The sequence below is a fragment of the Rhagoletis pomonella genome, unplaced genomic scaffold, assembly GCF_013731165.1.
Source record: "Rhagoletis pomonella isolate Grant_MI unplaced genomic scaffold, Rhpom_1.0 Rhpom_scaffold_00023, whole genome shotgun sequence".
NCBI lineage: Eukaryota > Metazoa > Arthropoda > Insecta > Diptera > Tephritidae > Rhagoletis > Rhagoletis pomonella.
In genome coordinates, this window is record NW_023458577.1 from 502052 (window position 1) to 523527 (window position 21476).

General features: G+C 37.9%; 2 protein-coding genes across 3 annotated transcripts in view; both read left to right on the plus strand.

Moving 5' to 3' along the window:
* The window catches only part of LOC118749622 (V-type proton ATPase subunit H), a gene marked incomplete at its 3' end in the record, with an annotated part of 130577 nt that overhangs the window by 40047 nt on the left and 69054 nt on the right, over nt 1–21476 (plus strand). Inside the window, 1 exon segment of one of the 2 annotated variants that reach the window (XM_036484424.1) lies at nt 20566–20793. Coding sequence (XP_036340317.1) covers nt 20566–20793 — 228 coding nt within the window. 2 annotated transcript variants of the gene reach the window in all.
* On the plus strand, nt 4830–7098 carry LOC118749621. The gene is made up of 2 exons (XM_036484422.1): nt 4830–6894; nt 6972–7098. Exons 1-2 carry the CDS (start codon nt 5218–5220, stop codon nt 7038–7040), a joined length of 1746 nt encoding a protein of 581 aa, XP_036340315.1. The 5' UTR covers nt 4830–5217; the 3' UTR covers nt 7041–7098.

A 21476-nucleotide genomic window follows, 5' to 3' on the forward strand; every position in this document is an offset into this window, starting at 1 on the left:
TCTCTTAAGTACCTCCCCGCTTATTTACCCAACCCGCCTAAGTGCCTAAATTTTTCGTACACTATTTACCATTTTACTTATAATTTTCCCATTTTAAGTGCTCTTTTAAGATTCCTTAAAATATTTACATATTCTGAAATTCAGTGGCAGCGCTACACACCTTCGGCAGAAAATTTCAAAAAAATCAACGGTAATTTTAGCCACTTGAACCTTGCTCATTATTACACTAAAATGAATGGGCAGTAAAACTGTAAAAAACACTTCTGAGAAAAAAGTTTGAAATTTTGATAATTTTTTTTTTAATGTTCTACAAAATCTTAAGCTAAGGTTTATATGGTATTTGTTAGGGAATGAACTGTGTTTTAATTGAAAATCTTAAAAATTAAGAAATAAGCATAGGTGGAAATCAATATTGTTCTGAATTTGGCTCAAAATAATATGTTAAACACAGTTTGTATGTACATATGTATAAATATCCAGTGGAAAAATGTAATGTATAGTAATCTAAAAAATAATCAGTAAAACAGCCGTTTTCACATTCGCAAATGCATTATTTTTCCCACGGCGATGTCCTAGGAAAAGTGGGGCATGCAATTTTGCATTACGAGTAATGCAGGAATGAATGCAATTTGATTTGAATTTTTTGCGAGTTTTTGGATCCGTTAGAATGTTGATTACATATTAAACAGTAATAGAATCTAGAACTATGAGTAATACATTACATTACTTATCAGGCATGTAATACATTACTACTTTTCCCACTGGGTTTGTATAATCAATAACTTTTAAAGAATTTAATTATTGTAAAAATGACATACCATTTCTTTATAAAATTTTTTTTAACTCTTCGGAGGGCGCGCTTTGAAAGTTACACGAGATACATTCTACACATTGCGAAATATGCTTGTTTTCTGCAAAAATTAGTTTACAATTAATATAACACATTTTTGTTTTATTATTCCTGGTACATACTCCTGGTTTAAATTTCTGTTGCGTAGCTGGTTCGCTTCTATATAAGTTTCAAAACATCCTTTTTTCACTAAAACCTAAGAAAATGAATATCATAATAGTTACAATAATATGTACGCAAAGTATAATTTTAAAATTACACATGACACAATACCAAATAAGAATTTCGATTTAGACCCTTATTACAAAGTCACTTTTCCAACTATCTTTAAATAAATTTTGCGAGTTACATTCAAATTTTTTTGGTACACGGAACGGCTCGACGTGACAATTCAGCCGCATATATGAGACACCAACTTTCAAATACAAATATCAACTGAACGATATAACGCAGCAAGTAACAGCTAACTGTGAACCATGCTGCATCTCAAAACTTACAAAGTCATTAAGTGGCAGAGGCCGGCTACTACAATTAGTATTTGAAAACCACAAATTAAATAAAGTTTATCTTTATTTGTTTATCTGTTTAAATAATGCTACAATCTTGGTTTTAAACTATGTATACTTCATTAAATGTTCATGTTTTAATCAAGGATTTACATATTTATGCAAGTTAACAAGGAGATGTAACTACATCAATAATTATGTTCGCTTAAGTACCCACATCGAGGTACTTAAGCGGGTTCTTTTAAATACCCAACCCGGCTAAGTACCTCAAAAAGCTGGCATTTTTCGTGAGGTACTTAAGCGGGTTTTACTGTACTTAATATTGGTTTTTCGTTGAGCACAATAAATCAAGGAGAAAAAATTCAAAAGCCCTGGTGTAATATTTTGTGTTTGTGTATTTGGGTAAGTGTAAAACATGCTCACCTCAAAAAAATATTGTAACGGTTAGGGATGGCAAAAAAATAAAATAATCAATTAATTAATCGTATGATTAATCACAAGCCAAAAAAAAAAATTTTTTAAAGGCACTATTTTACAGTGAGTATTCACAAAAATACTTTTCCATAAAAAAATTCTAATTCTCTTGTTAATTAGCGAACGATTTTTAGCGGCGATAGTTATTTATTACTAGGAAATACCCGGCGTGATTCACTGCGCCTTAAAAGTGTTTTTGTGCTGTTTGATACCCGTATTGTAATATTTCTTTATTTTATCAATTTAATTTGATACAATTTTTCAAACAGGTGGCAAGCCTCCTCAAAAATATTTTCGGCAGTAAACGCTCCTAAACCTCTTCAGTTTGATACACATAATCAGCCTCATTGCGAGAGTTGTGCCGAATGCAAGTCGTTTTTCGAGAGTCGAATCGTATCGAAAATTTAGCGTCATTGCCTAAAATTTCCACTCGACTAGTGTATTAAAACGGTAAAATTTGGCAGCACTGCATAGTTTTCGACGATTTCCGTCGTTTACTTATTTCAGCACGACAGTAGATAATGCTAATGTTGTCGAGTCGTACAATTCAGCCTAATTTACGACTTACGCAATGAGGCTGATTGTGATATTCAATTTATCTTGTCAGTTAAACTGAATTCAAATTTTCAAACATGGCAACCTTCAAAAAATAATTTTCGGCTGTAAGCCTTGCAATAGTTACTTTACTCATCAATTTACTTAAACTGCTATTTTCAAACAGGTGGCAATTCCCTAATTTTTTTCTTTCTATATGTTAAGTTAGACCTCAATGCAACGGTGAAAACTGCATTCAATTTCATGGATTAGTTTTCGAGCGATGCGCGTACAAACATATGGACAGACAGACAGAAAAAAATTCTACATATTGTTGATTTGGATTCTGTTGCTCGAATAAGGACCCCCCATATTAATTTTTCTTTAGTTTATATAATGAACAGACATCGACATGTTATAATTTTATTATATGTATAGATTTAACCAAGTTTGCAAAAACAAAAGTTTTGATAAGCGTCTTGTTGTTAAGCAATTGCGTTTCTCGTCGGCTGTAGCACCAGATTTGAAAACAGGCGCTCAGCAGGTACCGAGGTACCAACTAAATTACAGTTTTCATTTCCTCCCAAGTGTCGATGATATTCCGCTTTAGTTCTAGGACTTGACAAGTTAAATAAAAGTTCATTTCATCTTGTGGGTGACCCAAATCATCATCTTTCGCGTTCGTTTGTGTACAAGATATTTATGAGGGGCCCAAAGATCAATCTAATTTTCCACTTATTCTAGTGACGACTCGCTACCCGTTTCCATAAGATCATCTGCGCAAATTATTTCATTTCGCAAGAACTTCATTACTGAGTTCAATGCTAACGAATCTTTGAAATTAATGTTTTTTAACCTCGGGTCGAGTAAAGTTGATGCAGCTAGCACAAAGGAATGTTCGATGGATAGATTTTAGACAACTGCAGAATACATATTTCTTGAAAATAGTTTTACGATTATTTTACAATTACCATTTTACCTTCGACCTTCTTTATTTGGCGTGCATTTTGTTGCGTTATTTTTATAGCGAAACTTACTTTTTTATTAAACCAAGGGCAGGATTTATTGATAACGTTGGCAGTACGGACGGGGACATGACGATCAAAAATAGTAAATTATTATTACGGAATTCGAGCTTCTTGTCTACCGTTTCATTATACCAACAATCATTCCAATGAATAGAAGAACAATCAGAGAACAATGCACGAATAACGAACGAAAATAACGATACAAGTTAGAAACACAAACTGCAGAACGTTCAAACACTACATCAAAAGTACAGAAAATTAAATCATGGTGAGATACAAAAAATAGTTGGTCAAATTTAAGAATATAGGTCAGGGGGGAGATTCTGTAACCAGTTACCGACAATTTTCGAATCGCTATCGCACTTTTTGACGCAAAAACATTTATATCATGCGTCAGAAAGTGCGATAGCGATCCGAAAATGGTCGCTAACTGGTTACAGAATCTCGCTCCAGGCCAGAGACAATAAAATGATCTAAAAGGCAATTCAGAAAAGAAACAATTTAACATGAAACAATTATGTGGCTTATACACACAAGAAATCAGAACTTTGGTTATACCGTCGGAAACCTCTGAATTATAAATTCTGTATCAGAACATGCAGACTTAGCAAGATGCTTGATTTTGAGATTTCTTTTTATACCCGAGCGTACTTGCGCACAAGGGTATTATAACTTTGTTCACATAACGGCTGTTTGTAACAGGCAAAACGAATCGAGATAGATATAGAGTAATGTATTTATAAATGATCAGAATGAGAAGATAAATCGATTAAGCGGTGACTGTCCGTCCGTCCATCCGTCCGTCTGTGCACACGAAGACTCATCTAAGATTCTTTTGCAATGAAACCGAAACATCAACACCATCAACAACGCTCATCGGAAAAGAATATTACACCTCCAATGATAGCTTCAAGGTTAGTCATTTTATTAAAACAAGAAAAAGGAAAGATGTGTAAAAAAGATAAACCTAATGAGTAATAAAATTATAGTTAAAAAAAACAACAACACGCTTTTATTACAATAAGAACTAAAAAGAAAAATATTATTTATTGATTTAAAGATTCGTTAAAGAAGGATATGAAGTGCCCTAACTTGATGTTATTTAACCTTTTAAACTAGCTTAATATAGGAATAAAATAATTGGCACGTAGTCATAGTCGAAATAAAGTCCACTGTGAAGTTAGTTGCAGTTATTTTTCACAGACATTGGAAACATACAGCACCTTCTTTTTCTCTAAATTATTTTTACCCCATTGGTGGAGGGCTTCGGGTGTACGAATTTGTTGTAACGCCAGGAGTTGAAGACTTGCTCTAGCTGCTAGCCTCTTAAAATTTCCTCTAATCCCCTCGCAAGTAGATTTGCCATCTGAACTTGCAACGAAGTTCAATTCTGCCATTTCCTTGAAGAGATTTTCATGATTTCAGACCTTTAGTAAAGTTAGTATGATTCATTCATATTGTTTTTGTTTTTTACATACCATTGCTCTTTCAGAAATATACAATTTGTTAACACCTTTCCATCTCTAACCTCGAATGCAACCCTGTTGTGTGATTGGCAATCCGTTGGTGTGATTGACAATCCTGACTGCAGCCCTGCCTATCACATTCCTTTTCCTTTTTCCTTCTCGGCTATTCTTTTTCTCTCGCCTTTCTTCATAGATAGAGAATTTTCTGGAAAAAAAGCAAATCAGAATCGACACGCGCTTGTAGAACAAGTTCTCTTTTGGAAATAAAATTGTGATTTTTGCGATCGTAAAAGCTTCAGGTGTGGGGTCCAAGTACCCATTGTTAAGTTTAAAAGCTAAAACCTGAAAAAGACTAAAAAATGCCACAACGCCTTACCAAGCAGCATCTCGCCGATGCACTTATGGCGGCTGGCGTGAATTTTCCACTGACGGCCACGGTGGCCCAATTAAAGCGTCTTTATGCTGAACACCGCATCAGCGAGTCGCCTTACGAGGAGGATGAAGAGAACATCTCCGACATGGAAGATTCGGCAGCTCCGGACGACGACGCTACCATAGCCAGTGCCATGGGAATCGAAAAGCCAAGTAGGGCTACCCCTACTACTGGCCCTAGTGCATACGCTGAGGATACCGTTGCCCATCGTACAGCTGCCGCCACCGGTACTTTGGGCCCTAACGGAAGTACCAGTTATGTTTGCGAAAGCAGCGCTGCCGTCACTAATACCGCCGTCGGTGAATATTCCGCTGCTACGCCTGTCACCACAAATACTAATACTACTGCCGTCGCTAATATTACTGCCGCTAAGCCTTCTGCCGCTTCCGGCGCCACCATTAATCCTGCCGTCACTCCACACGCTGCCGCCGCCTTACACTCTGCCGCCACTAATTCTGCCGTCGCCTTACACTCTGTCGCCACTAATACTGCCGTCGTTGAAATTCGCTTCAACGCCGAAAGATCTTCTGCCGCAAATATTCGTGCCAAAACCGCTGTCGCCGCCATTAACAGCTCCTTGGGTTATGAAAGCTCTGCTGCTGCATGCATCCCCGACGGCTTCAATAGTTTAGCCAGCGACACTAGCTCCGCTGCTTTGCACAATATTACTGGCAATGCCTTGGATCAACAGCTTAGGGAACTAAGGAAGAAACGCGAGCTGTTGGAGCTAAAAAAACAAATTTATGAGTTGGAAAACTCGATTGGTAGGCCCACCGGATGCAGAGCCTCGTTCGCGGACATCGAACACGCTGTACCAAAATTTACTGGTGATAACTCCACACGGTCAGTGCACCATTTCTTTGAGGACTTTGAAGAAATTATGCGAACTGTCAATGCAGACGATCAGTTCAAACTGCTAAGCTTACGCCGCTCGCTACAGGGAACAGCTCGAGTGTTCCTAACCACGACGTCTGCTCTTAACTATCGAGACCTAAAGAAGGCGGTCATCGAAGAATTCGACAGTGCAGTCAGTCGCCAGGACGTCTATCGAACACTGACCGAACGGAAGTGGAAACACCTTGAAGAGTCCCTGCACTGCTATATTTTGACCATGCAATCTTTGGCGAAGCAGGGCGGCATCCGGGAAACCGATGTTATCGACCTAATTCTCGACGGTATCGGAAACAAAATCAACAACATCAACTTGCTTATGCCGGCGCAGTCACTGGATGAGCTAAAGAGGTTAGTGAATCGATATTACACAAAATACCTCAAGCCAAACTCCAACATCACTCGGCGTATAACGCCTGCCGTCACCGTTAAACAACCTGCCGCCTCCGGTAAGCAACCTGCCGCTGGAAAGGTTAGCAACGAAGCTGCGAAGAACAGCCAATCGCTCTGCTTCAACTGCTCTATGAGGGGACATATAAAGCCAAGCTGCCCATATCCGATGCGACCCAGTGGTTCGTGTTTCCGCTGCTGGAAAATGGGGCACGACCACTATTCATGCACCAATCCTAGGAAAGTTTTGAAGCCGATTGCCGATCAACAAGTTGCCGCCGTTCTAGAAGATGAACTCATGGAATTGGAATCACTTAACTTTGTAAGTATTGCTTTTAAGACCAACCCGCGGGAGAGTGCAACCTTTAATAAATTCATTTCTCTTTTTGACACGGGTAGTCCAACAAGTTTTATGAAGCAATCGTGTGTGCCGAACAACTTAGTGACTTTAAACAATCCGCAACATAACTATCGCAGCATTGGTGGACTTAAGTTGAATATACTCTGTGAAATACAATGTTTTGTGAAATTTAAAAATGAAATAAAAAATGTTAAAATAAATATTTTGCCTGATAATGAGATGTTAGTGCCCGTCATCTTTGGACGTGATTTCTTGAAATTGTTTAACATACGGTTAACTAAAATAAAAAATAGATATGCGAAAAGCGATTTGGTATCCTATAGAAACGGAATTCCTTGCACTCCCCTGCCGGACGACTTGGTCGAAATCTTAAGCAAGTTTAGCCTCTTGAAAGCTTATAAGCCACTTAACATTGAAAATATGCCCGCTAGAAGTAAGAGTGTTAGTGCCGGCTGTAGTGTCGCTGCCGAAGTGCCGGATATATTCAATATTGAAATAGCCTGCCGAAATGAAGAGTTAGACATAGATTTTTCCTTACATCCCAGTCAGCGTGCCGAACTAAATACTCTGATCCTAGACTCTTATTTACAGCCGAAAGCCCTTAGAGTAGAACCGATGGAATATAAAATGAAGATACACCTAACAACTGATGTGCCGTTTCATTGCGCGCCTAGGCGTTTATCGTACGCTGAGCGAAGTATAGTTCAGAATATATTAAGAGATTTAGAGTCAGATGAGATTATACGTCCCAGTAATTCCCCCTACGCTTCCCCTATAGTTCTCGTAAAGAAGAGGGACGGCCAAAGGCGTCTGTGTGTTGATTATAGGGGTTTGAACAAAATAACTGTGCGGGATAACTACCCTTTACCACTAATAGAAGACTGTATAGAATATCTCGAGAGCAAGAAGGTGTTTTCGGTTTTGGACCTTAAAAATGGGTTTCACCTAGTTAAAATGTCACCTGAATCCATTCCCTATACTGCATTCGTGACGCCGAATGGACAGTACGAATACCTTAAAATGCCGTTCGGACTTAAGAATGCCCCGGCCGTTTTCCAAAGATTTATAAATGATATATTTAGAGACTTAGTCGAGGCAAGGAAAGTAATCATTTACATGGACGATATAGTTATAGCGACGGAAACCTTCGAGGAACATATGACTTTATTGCGGACACTACTCGAGCGGATTAGTAAACGGGGTTTGAAGTTAAACTTGTCCAAATGCAAATTCGGATATGCTCAGATAGAATATCTGGGATACTCTGTATCCAAACGCGGAATCACTTTAAGTGAATCACATGTGAAAGATATACAAAAATATCCAATTCCAACCAATCAAAAACAGTTACACTCCTGCATAGGTCTGTTCTCGTATTTCCGCCGGTTTGTGCCGTCCTTCTCTAAAATTTCCAGACCACTGCTTAACTTACTGAAAAAGAACACTGACTTTAACTTCGACGAACACTGCCTTGCCGCATTTAAACAACTTAAAGCCAAGTTAACAGAACCTCTAATCCTAGCCATTTATAACCCCTCACGAGAGACAGAACTCCACTGTGATGCCAGCACGACTGGGTTTGGTGCAGTCTTACTGCAACGACAACATGATGAGAAATTCCATCCAATATCATACTTCTCCAAGAGTACCTCCGCTACAGAAGCCAGATATCACAGTTTCGAACTAGAGACATTAGCTTTGATCTATGCTTTACGTCGATTTAGAGTCTACTTGGAGGGAATCCCGTTCAAAATAGTTACAGACTGTAACTCACTTGCCATGACCTTAGAGAGGAAACAAGTTAATCCGAGGATAGCGAGGTGGGCTCTGGAGCTCGAATCATACGATTATAAGATAGTGCACCGTAGCGGTGCTCTGATGGGGCACGCGGACGCACTGAGTCGCTGCCAAGTAGGTGTGACTTTAGACGTTGACGAAGTAGAATTGCAAGTACAAATTGCCCAAGAATGTGACGAAAATATCAAAAACATACGAGACCAGTTACAGGAAGCAGAGGTGAAGGGATTCGAACTAGAAAATGGCCTTGTCCTTAGAGTTAGGCGTGATGGTCGCAAAGTTTTGTATATCCCCCGTGAGATGGAAGACAATATAATAAGACTGATGCATGAGAAGATTGGTCACCAGTCGGTTGATAAAACCTTAAGGAAAATTTTTGATTATTATTGGTTCCCACAAATGCGTCAGAAGGTAGAGCGTTTTATTCATAACTGTCTTAAATGCATCATGTATGCTCAACCAGTCCGAGCGAATGAGAGGCACTTGTATAGCATCCCTAAAAAACCTGTTCCGTTCGACACGTTGCATGTAGATCATTTCGGGCCGTTACCGTCACTAAAATCTAAGAGGAAGCACATTCTGGTTGTAATTGATAGCTTCACTAAGTTTGTGAAGTTATACCCGACGAATTCGACGAGTACGCGGGAAGTAACCGCCGCCCTAGGGAAATACTTCAGTTACTATAGTAGACCGAGGCGCATTATATCTGATAGAGGATCCTGCTTCACCTCTTTAGAATTTGGGGAATTTCTACTTAAGCGGAATATTATACATGTAAAGGTTGCAGTGGCTTCCCCGCAAGCTAACGGACAGGTATAGAGGGTTAATCGGGTTATTAAAACCATGTTAGGCAAGTTGAGCGACCCTATCGATCATGCTGACTGGTCAAACAGGCTCCTGCAAATAGAATACGCATTGAATAATTCGGTTCACGGTACCACAAAAAAATCGCCCAGTATGCTTCTTTTCGGGGTAGAGCAAAAAGGAGAAATAGTAGACGAATTTACGGAATACTTTGAGGATAAGCTTGGCGCACGGGAAGAGCGTGATCTGCAAACAATCCGGCGCGATGCCGCTGATGCAATCCAAAGCTCCCAAGAACGTAGTCAAGAATATTCTCTAAGACATTGCGTGAGAGCTAAGAAGTACAATGTCGGTGACTTCGTCGTAATAAGAAATGTAGACACTACCGCTGGCACTAACAAAAAACTCATCCCTAAATACAAGGGACCCTACGTCGTGCACAAAATCCTCGGGAATGATAGATACGTTATCAAGGACGTAGAAAATTGCCAGTTAACTCAAATCCCATATGATGGAGTGGTTGAGGCCAATAGAATGCGTGGGTGGCTTGAGCAAAATATGGAGGCTGGACCTGTCGAAGAGCAAAGCAATACCCTAACCTAAACTAAGACCTTTTAACTATAGGTGATATTTCAACCAAGTATTTAAATAACAATAGTTAAGTAATGTTGTTAAATTAAGCTTCTGATCGAGGTCGATCAAATGTCAGATTGGCCGAGTTGTTAACACCTTTCCATCTCTAACCTCGAATGCAACCCTGTTGTGTGATTGGCAATCCGTTGGTGTGATTGACAATCCTGACTGCAGCCCTGCCTATCACATTTCTTTTCCTTTTTCCTTCTCGGCTATTCTTTTTCTCTCGCCTTTCTTCATAGATAGAGAATTTTATGGAAAAAAAGCAAATCAGAATCGACACGCGCTTGCAGAACAAGTTCTCTTTTGGAAATAAAATTGTGATTTTTGCGATCGTAAAAAATTTTATAAAATTTCAATGTTTATTTATCATATTGCTCGAGCGTTAGACGATCTAGAGTCCACACGCCTAAGTAGCCCATTACGCCCATTTGGGTAAAAAGGAAAATGTTTACTTCATTATTTTTTTTTATACGTTGCACATTAATGTAAAAAATTTATAATTAAAGCCCATAATAAGACGGAAGAAATACATTTTTTTTCATTAATAATAGATTGATGATTGATTGATATGATTTCGTTTCCTGGTAACCCTACCGAGTGGACGTGAAATTTCACATAGTGGAACAAAGTGATAAATCAAAACAAAAAACAGTAAAAGACAAGAAAATAATATAGTGAATATTTAACAATAATTGACACTAAGGAGTGCTTTAAAAGTTCTGAGTGAAAGTGGAGATTGATATTTAAAATTAAAAATTTGTACCTGCGCGAGTGATAAATTCTCAAGTGAGACTCCGCCGAGTTGAAAAGAAACAAACAAAAGTGCTAGCAACAAAATAGTAGTGGATGTACAGGCAGCCTAAAAGTATGCTATGTTTTGGGCACTTCTAAGTATTGACACTACTTCAGGGTTGCCATAGTATATTTATATTTAAAAAATAAGAGATAAAAATACCCCAAAAACACCCAGTTTCAACATGCCCTTAAATCGTACCCCTCCCAAAAGGGGAGGGCAGGAATCGTCTCAGCCACAACAACAACAGCATAGACAACAAAGGTCACAACAGCAACAAGAATCCCAACTTCCTCTGCAGCCCGAAACACCGCAAAAATCACAGACACAACTGGAAAAGCAACAGCAACAACCGGAAAAGAAAGAACAGAAACAGCAACAACAACTGACGATCTCAAGACAGTCACCAAATTCGTGGAGCTCACAATGCCCCACCTCGGCCAATAGTAAAAATCCAAATATCCAGGATCAAATTGAGCTACTTCAAAAGCAATTACAATTACTGTACCAACAGCAAGCCTCCAATGATAAACCTACCCCAGGTAAGGAATGGACCACAGTAGAACCCAAAAACAGGCCCCGAGAAACCCCAGGTAAGCCATCAAGTACCAAAAAACAAGTAAAACTTGATAAAAACTGGCTAGGTGAATCCCAGTCTAAAGAAAATAGATTTTCATCTCTTGAAATAGAAAACGATGAAGACCCAAAGCCCAAAGAAAATAATCCCAAGCCCCCACCAATCTTCGTTGATAAAGTAAGCAACATTACCCTCCTAATGAAGCTTTTATCGAAACTTCCAAGTCTGTACGACTTAAAGCTCATAAGCAATGAGCAGGTTAAAATACAAGTAAAAACTCCCGAGGCCTAAAAAACAATTGTTCAGCAACTAGAGCAAAAAAATACTGAGTTTTATACATACAAGCCAAAACCAGAAAAAAATTTCAAAGTTATACTCAGAAATATGCACTCGTCTATTGGCACCGAAGAAATCGCTGAAGCCCTACATAATCTCGGCCATATCCCTATTAACATTTACAATATGAAACACGAAAAAACCGCTACCAATGTTCATTGTAGAGCTAAAAGCAAACCCTAATAACAAGGAAATATACGATATCAAATATCTCTTCAAAACGAAAATTGTATTTGAATCCCCACGCCCAAAACGCGAAATCCCGCAATGCGCTAACTGTCAACAGTATGGACACACAAAAGCATACTGCCGTAGAAGACCGGTATGTATTAAATGCGCTGGCCCCCACTTGTCTGCAGATTGCTCGCGCAAGACAAAATCCAACGATGTTAAATGTGCTCTGTGTGAAGGAAATCACCCAGCAAACTATAAAGGCTGCATGGTGTACAAAAATCTGCAGAAACTTAAATACCCACCATTAAGAAGAATGGAGGACAACAATCCCAAAAGTACCAGCCAGCAGCATTCAGCTCCACTTTTACCCAATCGAGTCTCGCAACCGCCCCGAAATTTACTTTCTTACTCCCAAATGTTGAAAAGCACACAAGATCCGAGTCCTAGTAACTCAATCCCTCAATCAAAAGAAAACGCCTCTGATGCCTCAAGCGAAATGCGAGAAATGATAATGCTTCTCAAGCAAGTTATGCAACAAATCACAACTATGATGAATCTTCTCGTCACCCTTACGACGAAGTCCGGCATCCCTACAATCCCATGAATATTCTCCTATGGAATGCTAATGGCCTATCAAAACACGTACTCGAGGTTAAAACGCTACTCAAGTCTAATATAGATATTCTCCTAATATCCGAAACGCAACACAAAAAAGCACATGGTGGCTCAGCTATATTAATAAAAAGCAATATTAAACACTTTAATATTAACTCATACTGCACAGAAGCTATCCAAGCTACTAATATAGTTGTCGAGGACTTGAAAGGCCAAATAACAATCTCAGCAGTATATAGCCCACCCAAGCATGCGATCAAGTCAGAAGATTATGTAAAATTCTTCAAAACTCTAGGAAGCAGGTTTTTAGCTGGAGGAGACTACAACGCAAAACACCCACAATGGGGATCTCGTCTCATCACTCCTAAAGGCCGACAACTCTTTGCGGCTATGGCAAGATTAAATCTTCACTCAGGCTCACCAACGTATTGGCCAACCGATACCAAAAAAATTCCAGACTTAATAGACTTTTGCGTGTTTAAAGGTATTGCAGATAATGAAATAATATGTAATCCCTGTTTCGATTTATCCTCTGACCATTCTCCCGTAATGGTCACTCTAAGCAATAATCTTGTTGACTCAAATTCTCAATGTTCCCTTCACAACAACAGAACTGACTGGAATCTCTTCCAAAGCCTAACATCTTCAAAATTAAATTTGAAACACTCGCTGAAATCTAGCGAAGATATCATTGCAGCTGTGGAACACTTCAATAACTGCATCCAACAAGCTGCTTGGAGATCAGCACCCATTCTAAACAAATCACAGTGTACAAGAATCTCTTCTCTTGTAAAAGAAAAACTGACCAAAAAACGCCAGGCTAGAAAGAGGTGGCAGCAGACTAGACATCCCCAAGATTAAATACGCTAACGAGAGAGCTCAAAGAAATCTTGCAAAAAGAACGCAATTCCCAACTTCATCATTACCTCAGTAACTTAGATGCAACGGCTGCCAGCGATTATTGCCTCTGGAAAGCAGCAAACAAATTAAAGAGGCCAACTCTGGCACAACCCGCCATCAGAATGGAAAATAACCAATGGGCTAAAAGTGATCTAGAAAAAGCAAGCACATTTGCACGTCACCTAAAAAATGTGTTTGCTCCTCATGAAATTGAACCCTCTCCCTATACTGCACAAGAAGTAAGACCAACCCTACCAAATGGACCCACCCATAAAAAAAATTCTCAAAAGCTGAGGTTAAGGAAGCGATCAAAAAACTTAAAGCTAAGAAGGCTCCCGGTTACGATCTAATCACTGGAGAAATATTAAAACAGCTCCCGGAAGAAGGAATCACTTTCCTGACTTATATTTATAGCGCAATTCTCTCATCTGGTTTCGTTCCACCTCAATGGAAAGTTTCCCAGGTAAAAATGATTCCTAAACCAGGAAAAAGTGCAGACAGAGTTGAGTCATATCGCCCAATCAGTTTGCTACCCATCGCCTCTAAAATTCTGGAGACTTTCTCAAAAGATTGATGCCAGTAATAGAACAAAGAAAGATTATCCCTAATCACCAATTCGGTTTTAGGAAAAAACACAGCACAATCGAACAAGTTCACAGGCTTGTAAACTGCATTCACACTGTCCTCGATATATCTCAAGCTTTCGATCGAGTATGGCATGATGGCTTATTTTACAGAATAAAGAGTACCCTCCCGATAAACCATTATATCTTTATCGAGTCCTATCTCAAAAATCGATTTTTCTTTGTTAAGCAAGGCGAGGAGCAGTCTGAACCCTACGAAAGTTCAGCTGGTGTACCTCAAGGCAGTGTGATGGGTCCTATCCTTTATCCTACCAGCATCCGAAGGAGCAATTGTTGGTACATTTGCAGATGATACTGCAATTCTCGCAATGGACACTCTTCCAAAACTCGCCTCGGTTAAACTCCAAAATGGCCTCAACAAAATAACACAATGGCTGAAAGATTGGCGAATTAAGCCAAATGAAACAAAGTCTGTCCAGGTTACGTTCTCCCTTAAACGTAAAACCTGCCCGGCCGTAAAACTCTATAACGTGGATATTCCACAGCGTGATGCGACAAAATACTTAGGCATGCACCTCGACAGCAAGCTTACGTGGGAAACATATTTTCACTAAACGCAAAGCACTGGGAATGAAGCTCAGAAATTTACATTGGTTACTGAACCCGAAGTCTCAAGTCTTACTCGAGAGTAAGCTCTTACTCTATTCATGTGCTTTAAAACCAGTATGGACATACGGAATACAATTATGGGGCTCTGCAGCAACCTCCAATATAGAAATACTCCAAAGATTCCAATCAAAAACTCTTAGAATGATTGTGAACGCTCCGCTCTATGTCACAAACAACCAAATACGCCGTGACCTTAAAATCCCTACTGTTGCTTCCGAAATTAAAAAGCACGCCTTGGCGCACCGACAAAAAATTCATGATCACCCAAATCCTCTTATTTCTACACTCACTTCTCATACAGTGTCATTCCAGCGCCTTGAAAGGAAATCAATATTAGATCTCTCTTTGAATATGGTTGCGCCACTGGGTGTACTCCATACATGATTATTTTCTTATTTAGTATTTAAGTTTCAAATATTGCTTAATGTTAAAAAGAAAAAAAAACAGATCGCAATAAAAATATATGAGTTCAAAAAAAAAAATTATAATAATAATAGATTGGCGCTTATACATATGTTAGTGTTTTTCCGAGCTTCTCCTCCGACTTGTGGCGTGCGCTTTGATGTTGTCACACAAAGCGGAGGGACCTACAGTTTTACGCCGACTCCGAACGGCTATTGTATTCGTATGAGAAGCTGTTTTTTTTCATTAAGTTTCGTTAAAAGGTTTCCAAGATACAGCACTTTAAAGAAAAGTATGTATGACGTTTCCTAAAAATTAAAGTCCCGTGTAAATAGGCAACCCTATGTCATATCGGCAAAATATGCTGCACGTATATTTATATCACCTAGACCTTCAATCTCTTCAACTTTCATCCAAATCTTTAGAGGTCGCGCACAGAGGTGGCCGCGGTGACATGAAATGCCTCATATGCATCCCACTCCATATCATTGAATACCTCATTGAAACATGTAGTCCCTCTATTTTAGCGTATCAACAGTTCATATGGATTCATACCATGTAAATACAGCATTAATTTAGCTCGGTCGAGTCTCTGATCTCCATTTCTTCTAATCCTCGTCGTAGCTTGCAAATACGCAAGCGTCTGCTTCATTTCGCACTAAGTCGACGGTGTCGCTTTCGGCGGTTGCCGCCTGCACTTGATGTAGCTCACGACCGCCATTTTGTATGCCCGCAGCGTCACCGTTCTTTTCAGAAATGGCCACGTTTGTTACCTGAGTACAGTTGGTCGCGCGTGCCTCTTCATCTACGCTGGTGTTTTCCCCTTGACTTTGAGCTACCGGTGCAGTACCCACTACACCTTCCAATAACGAACGTAGCTACGAAATTGTAGCTGTCTCAGGGAATTCAAGCCCCATGTCTCAGGGCTGTTATTGCGTCCTCTTTTGACATCATCGGCTTCGGTCCTCTTAAGTTGCCTTTTCCTTAGCTTCGGCCCACTTAAGTTGCTTTACTTCACTTAAGTGCTCAAGTTTTTAGACATTCACTCTGGATACGATATATTTTAGGTATCTTTAAATTATTAAATTAATACTGACCTGAGCTTTTGCAAATAAACGACCGCTTGTAATAAGTATCCAATCATCAATGCTGGCCCATATATCGATAGTCTACATGGTTGCATTAGTATTAATCAATTAGTTTATTTGGAACCAGCGACCTAAATACACCCCAGAAATATGAATGCTGTTCTTTACATCAACAGAACAATTACATTTTGGTTGGAAAACAGATAAGTTTGAGGAAACCATAAATTTAAGGGCTGCCAGAGGTGATATTTGACTTTGCCGTTTGCGTTTACAGATTCATTATCTAATAATATCCACCAAACCTTTTTGCTGAACCCTCAATTTTCAACTAGAATCCGTCTTATTCGACCAGTGTGCTTTGTATCACATGGGGATCAATGCGCGGGCTCTTGCTATTAAAATAAACGGTTAATATTTTGACTTCATGGTATATTTAATATATTTTCAATATAACCAAAGGCCTTAAATTAAATTTTCGACACGCCCTAATGGTCTTTATTACAGCAACAGAAGCCAAAACAGTTATAGAATTTTTGTCTGTGTGTATGTATGTTTGTACGCGCATCACTCGAAAACTAATGCAACAATTGAATGCAGTAGTTAGAAAAAAAATGGATAGTTGCCACCTATTTGAAAATTGCAGTTTAAGTAAATTGATAAGAAAAAGTAAATATTGCAATATGGCTTTCAACAGAAAGAGGTTTAAGAAGGCTTACAGCGGCAAATTTTTTGTTGGGGGTTGCCACCTGTTTGAAAATTTTATTTGAATTTAATTGATAAGATATGTGAATATTGCAATATGGGCATCAAACTGAAGAGGTTTAGGAAAGTTTACTGCTGAAAATATTTTTGAGGAGGGTTGCCACCTGTTTGAAAATTTGTATTCAATTAAAGTGGAAAAATAAGTGAAATATTACAATACGGATATCAAACAGCACAAAAATACTTTTAAGGCGCAGTGAAGCACGCCGGGTATTTGCTAGTTCTTAATATAGTTAGTTGATAATGCTAAATACATAAAACAATTTTTTTCTAAAACACGGCTATGAGTTTATGTTTGTTTATGTAAAGATCTTTCAGATCTTTGGGCAGCGTGGTTGATGAATTTTTAAACATTTACTCAAAAATGATATTTTCAATTGATCTTAAGCGAAAATTAGTTTTTCGTAAAATGTTTTGGAAATTGGGCGTTACTCTCTAAGGGTTAAGCATTTAAGGAAAATGAATCACACCGGAATTTATAGTTTCCTCAATGGATTTCAGGCAATTTGATATGTACATAATTTATTCTTGTGGGTTCAGTTTAAGAATTTACGTTTTTTGTTAACGTTGAATCTCACGGTTCCGAGATTTGCCCATATACTCGGAAGTTTGCCGTTTCCTACGGGGGCGACCTATTAGAAAAAACTTTCCTTTTTTGGATATTGTTCGGCCCTAGGATCGAACCTTGGTTAGACCAACAATTATGCAGGTGGGAGTAGGAATCCAGAAAATGTTTCAAAATACTCAGAATGTGAACTACTAAGGTTTGGTGGCCATAGTAGGTGTACATGAAAAAGACTGTCAAAACAAAAAATGTTTTAATGTTCCAACCCAACTAATTTCTAAACAAATGCATATAAATATGTAAGTACGTTCAAGTGAAATATGCAAATAATTTGCGAAAATATGATGAAACATTGGGTTAAAAAAAATAACTAATTGTAAATTACTGTTCATGTTATGTTCTATTACTAACAATATGATGGCCTGGTGTTGATTAAAAAAAAAAGTGCAGCACAGCAGAGATAAATGATAGTGATGGCAAACTATCGATACTATCGATGGTTTGGTTTTGAAAAACTATCGAGTATTTTCACTATCGAAAATTTTCCAAATATATGACACAAAAATGGTGAATGTGCAACTATGTTAGCCTAACGTCATCAGTAGAATAGGAACGAATGTACAGTAAAACAGCCTTAATAGTAAACGAAAAAAGGTAGCAACTATTCGCAATGTTGACATGCTATGTTTCTTATGGTGATTTCGTTTCTTCCAAAAAATGTTACCCTTCGTCGGTGCAAAATGTGTTTGATGTTACACTCAACCCCGTAAAAAGGCATGGTTTTGCCTTCTTGTCTAGCTCACACATTTCATAATATTGACGTTTTAAACAACCTTCTGATTTTCAGGGCAACCATCTATCTCCCCTGACAAAGCTTCACAGGGCGAGAATGTGCCTTTTATGCCTTACGAGAGTGTGACATTTTGAGAAACGAACAGAAAATTTTCTCACCCTTTGCCTTTAATTTAGAATCGAACACGAGAAGAGAAAGGTGCAATCCAAAGGCGACATTTTTTGGTAGAAACAAAATCACCATTAAAAAAAAACAATTGGCTTTGGAAACCGGAATACGTAAATATGTTTGGTTTTTTTAAGTTATAGTTACCTTCATTATTAAGGTAGGTCCTTATGGTTAAAAAAAAAAAAACTATATTTAACGCAATGGGGCGTATTAATAGTCAAAATTAAGTTGGTACTTAAATTAGTTGTATCTTTTTGACATAATTTTGATGGATTATCTGTCAATAAAGTTACAACCAACTTTAAGTACCAACTGAATTTTGACTATGATAGACTATCGATAGTTTGAAAAAATATCGCCCTCCATCGATAGTCACCACTATGTTATGTTGCCACCACTAATAAATGAAAACCCACTAAAGTCATTTAAACATCAAGGCCATTCGGAAGGTACTGCACCGATATTTGCACCATTATCACTTTAAGGGCCATTTTCTCAAGTAACATTTAAAATTAATCTGCTCTTTAAACTTAAATTTTGTTCTTAAAATATGTGTTTAACAGCCGTACTCTAACAAAGTCACAAACCTTACCTCATCATTGCTGTGATTTGTACTGCGCCTCAAAGTTTGCCTCTGCAACAAATATGCCGCTACAACACAAATTTTTAAGTTTTTGTGTATTTTTCTAGAATTTATAATCGAATTTTTGTGGCACATTTTGCGGCGCACTAGAAATCACAACAGTGATGAGCTAAGTTTTGTGACTGTTAGAATATAGGGGTAAAGGGCAGATAAATTTTAAAAGCTACTTGAGAAAACGACCCTAAAAGCATATACAGACGGCAACGTTGATCATGATTAACACCGCAATTGATCTGATCAAAATTGTGCCTTGACAGACGGCAGTAATGCGGATTAACAAGCCGCGAGGTCGAATCCCGCGGCCAGTAGAATATTCATTTAATTTTTTTTATTGATTCAATTATAACTTCTATATTTTTTAAAGTCTTTTTTAGTTAGTTGTTTTTGACTTTTTTAGTAAAATTAAACTCTAAAAATTTAAATTAACTAATAATAAAATAAAAATGAAACAAACGAAAATAAAATAAAAAGCTATTAAATATATAAATCAAATAAAATTTAGAAAAATAAAAGAAATAATAAAAACAAAATTTTTTGGCAATCGCTCCAACCTGGAACCTACAGGCTTGTAGTACGCAGCTCTCACCACTCGGCTACCGCGGATGAAGGAATCGGTTGCTCTATTTGCTCAGTTAGCGTAGAACACAAAGAAACTGCAAAACTAGCATAGACATCCACCCTGTCGTCGGTAATGCAGTCCCTGATATAAGTTCTTATTCATTTTAAATTGGATTCCTGTTTGTATTAGTATGGTGACTGCATTACCGATGAAAAGGTGGATGTTTATGCTAGTTTTGCAGTTTCTTTATGTTCTACGCTAACTGAGCAAATAAAGCAACCATGCTAATTTCGCATTTTCCCTGTATTCTACGCTCTCGTGAGTTTTGGTCAGTGTTGTCATCGAAAATTCCCTTGAACCGAGTTAACTCTAGGACTTAATCCGGATCAACTGCAGTTAATTCCCGAGATAATTCCGAATTAACGAGTTGATCCGGATCAACGCTGTCGTCTGTTTATGCTTTAAGCCTAGCTTTGACGCTTTGATAGCTATCACTATCAATCATCGCACTGCTGTCATGGAGGTTACTTCATTGTTACTAACAATATGTTTGCAATATACCTGTAAAATCAAACTAAAATTTCCAATGCAACTTATTTTTTTTTTTAACTGCGGATAATTGCTAACCGCATTCGCTTTTTACACCCCATTCTACAATCATTGATATTTCCAAACTACAAAATTGAGTGCACTAATTGCCTTGAACAAAACAACAATAAAAAATAAATGACACATATGTATCTATTTACCTCACGCCCAACATCTAGGCCAAGGCATATGTTAAAGAGCAAACCACGCTAGCTAAACGGGTTCAAACAATTGTGGTGCATCAGCAGGGACATAGTAAAGACCAGCTATCGTCCAAAAACAGCAATCAATACAGCCCAAACATAGCGCAGAAACAGCAATCACAGCAGCGAATGGGAGACGAGAGGTGTCGTGAGATGACAGTAGAGCAGCAAAACGCGTTTGCCAATGGCAGGGTCCCTATTCCGGTAGAGTGATTTCTCTATTTATTTTTCTCCCGAAAATAAAAGTATCCTGTTTCCTTTTACATATATTCAGAAATGGCGTAATAATTGTTAAACAACATACATTCAAATTTGCGAGCGAGTTGAAAAAAATTTTGGCTCTTTATGGCGAACTGCTTTTCTAAAAACGAAAATAATTAGAATTTTAGTTATTGAAGAATATAATTGGTACTATTTTGTTACATATGTATTTTGACGTATCGTGTTTAACGCAAGATATTTTTAACTACAGCTACGTGCAAAATAATACGACGTATGCAAAATTTTTAGATGAAGCAAATTTTTTGGTTTTTCTTATCCAGAAAACATCATTTTTACCTTCCTTTTATTAGCTCGGGATGTAACTATGTAATATTGATGCGCCTAAAAGATGCAGCGATTTCTATTCTCAAGTTACATACCTGATGACAGTACGAATGGCTATTATAAAAGGGAGGTTTTAGTTTTTTAAACTATAATTTTTTTATTTTATCACATATAAATTATTTGTTTTTGTTTTGTAAATCAAAACTTTTAAACCTTTAAAAACACCTAGGTATTTAGTATAGTTCACGAGCAAAAAAGCGAAAAATTGGAGTCCCTTTCCAATAATAATAATAATAATAATAATAATAATAATAATAATAATAATAATAATAATAATAATA